The 2,488-nt window shown below is 39.3% G+C and overlaps 1 protein-coding gene across 1 annotated transcript in view; it reads left to right on the top strand.

Moving 5' to 3' along the window:
* ngef (neuronal guanine nucleotide exchange factor) overlaps positions 1-1,414 on the top strand; it is a gene marked incomplete at its 3' end in the record, with an annotated part of 9,423 nt that extends 8,009 nt beyond the window's left edge. The window contains exons 7-8 of the mRNA XM_010783889.1: positions 779-868; positions 1,251-1,414. Coding sequence (XP_010782191.1) covers positions 779-868; positions 1,251-1,414 — 254 coding nt within the window. The remainder of the gene's footprint in view (positions 1-778; positions 869-1,250) is intronic.
* Positions 1,415-2,488: the final 1,074 nt, after the last annotated feature.

Here is a 2,488-nt window from a genome sequence, read left to right as displayed (position 1 = left end):
GGGGGGGGGGGCTGAAACTCGAACAAGAACGAATCACATGAATCTCCCGCCCCAGACAGACAAGCACGCGGTTTGATTGGCTAGAGCTTGTACTGGCATATGATTCGATTGGCTGACGCCTCCGTCGAGACGTCAAAAGTAGAACATTGCTCTACTTTTGCAGCGAGCACAACGAGAGAAGCTACGCTTTGCTCCCAGAATGCAGTTCGGCGAATCGTGACGTCACCCCATTCAAAGTGAATGGGCAGAAGCGTTGAAGCGGCAACGCACGCAGCCCTGTGTAGGGGCCGTAAAGGCTCAGACTAGCACTTGTCAAAACAAATGTATGGAGCTAATTTCCTGCCATAACTCCACAAACAAACTAAACAGGTTTTACAAATGCCTCATGATTCACTAACAAACACAATGTGGTTTGCAAATACAAAACACCATCTACAAACGAATGCATTTAGTTTTGCAAAGAAAAAACGTGTCTATCAAACAAACACATAACATTTTTCTAATAAATCATGTTTCACAGACAAATTCAGCATAGGTTTTACAAGTACAACACTTTTTTTTATAAGTACAAAATGTTTTCTTCTCACGGCGGAATATTACTGCCAAAAGTCACGTCACATGACTTTTGGAATTAATATTCCGCCTTGGTTGCATGGATGTATAATAAGAACACGGCCGCGGCCCACAGGTTGGGAACCACTGATCAAGAGAAAGGGAAAACCATAGCATATGATGCTATAAGGTTATGCATTCATGCTGTATATTTTATCTTTTTCAGATCGTGAAAGAGTGTAATGAAGGGGTGAGAAAAATGAGTCGCACTGAGGAGCTTATCAGCATTGAGAAAACACTGGAGTTCAAATCCAAGGTAATCCAAGTTTTAGTGAATGGGAAGTTCCAATAAAGGAAGTAGTTGAACCACAACACACAAAGATTGAGGGAATTTAACGTTCATCATTTAGGACATTTCTTGTTCAAAATAAATCGAAAAGCAAACCTGACTCTTTGCATATTAATAAGAAATATTGGCATTGGTCATAACTCAACGGTTCTTCCAATATGACAGGCTGGCAGGGATGGGCCTGGGGACCTCAGAGTAAAAAGCCAATAATTTATCAATACACCTGTTTAGTCTAGCTTGGCTATTCGTAGTATTCCACATTTCCTAAGACTTGGTGAATTATTAGAGAGAAACTAGAGATATCTGCAGTTAACCTTATTTCAACCCCCAATTGTTTTGTCCTTTGCAGTCTGTGCCCATCATTTCCCACTCACGCTGGTTGCTAAAGAAAGGTGAAGTGCAGCTCATGGCTGGACCTAAGAGCACTCGGACCATGCGGAGTCGTAAGCTCTATCAACCAGTATACTTGTTCCTTTTTAACAATCTGCTACTGGTCACCAAGCCAAGCTCCAGGTAAGCTTTGGTTATGAATTCTCACTGTGAAACACGAAGTTGCCAGTTCATTTGGAACCCTTAGCCAAAACTAATACAGTCAAACAAAGAGTCCTAAAAAGCCTCCTCCCTCCATGAAGTTTTCAACGTTTGGTTTCAATAGCAAGGACCACGCCTTAACAATGTAATTTAAAGATTGTTCTACCAGATGGTACACAGAATGAGACATGAGACAAGTTTGCACAATTTTAAATGGGAAGGGATGAGATAGAAAAAATAGGTTAAATTATGAGGAAATGGAGGGATGAAGGGTTGATGGGTAGAACGATGATGGGAGTTGAATAGGAAGGGATGAGATGTGATGGGTATAAAGGATGAAGGGATGAGGCGATAGCGGAGGGATGGATAAAAATAATTTCTAGATTGGAAAAATTGTGTAGAAAACGATTAGCTATGTTAAAAAGCTGACAAATTGTCCCGCGTATATTTTTTTCCCAAATTAGTGTTTATTTACCCTAAAAATCGAGTTTCACTCTTTTTACACCTTTCACTATATCTCAGCCATTATTACAGATAACTGAACAAATAAGGTATCCAGATCCATGTTATGAGGGTCAAGGAACAATAAAACTATTCTTAAAGTGATCACATGTGTCTGTGGCATGCTATTATGCTAATTAGTGCCGCCATTACAAGAAAATAGCATTTTAGTCTTGTACCAAGAAGGGTGTATTTTGCACTGACACAGAAATATTCTTATAATCAGTGGAAAAAGTATGTAGAAAATGATGAGCTATGTTGTCTGGATGTCCCACATGTATTTTGTATGCAAATTAGGGCCACCATTACCAAAAACGGAATTCTCACACTTTTTACTCTATCTCAGCCAATATTGCAGATACAATGAACAAATAATGTGTCTAGACCCATGTTTTGATGGTCAAAGATTACAATAATACTATTCCCAAAGTGATCACATGTATCTGTGGCATGCTAGTATACAGCGCTGGCACTAGTGAAAATTCCTTTTTTTTTTTACTATGTTTAATCTGAATTTACTCTGAAACAGCAATATCTATATTGATTCTGACACTT

The sequence above is a fragment of the Notothenia coriiceps genome, unplaced genomic scaffold (assembly GCF_000735185.1).
Source record: "Notothenia coriiceps isolate Sejong01 unplaced genomic scaffold, NC01 NC01_scaffold00025972, whole genome shotgun sequence".
Classification (NCBI taxonomy): Eukaryota; Metazoa; Chordata; class Actinopteri; order Perciformes; family Nototheniidae; genus Notothenia; species Notothenia coriiceps.
Note: the sequence above shows the minus strand (reverse complement) of the source record. Positions and strands in the feature narration are given on the sequence as shown.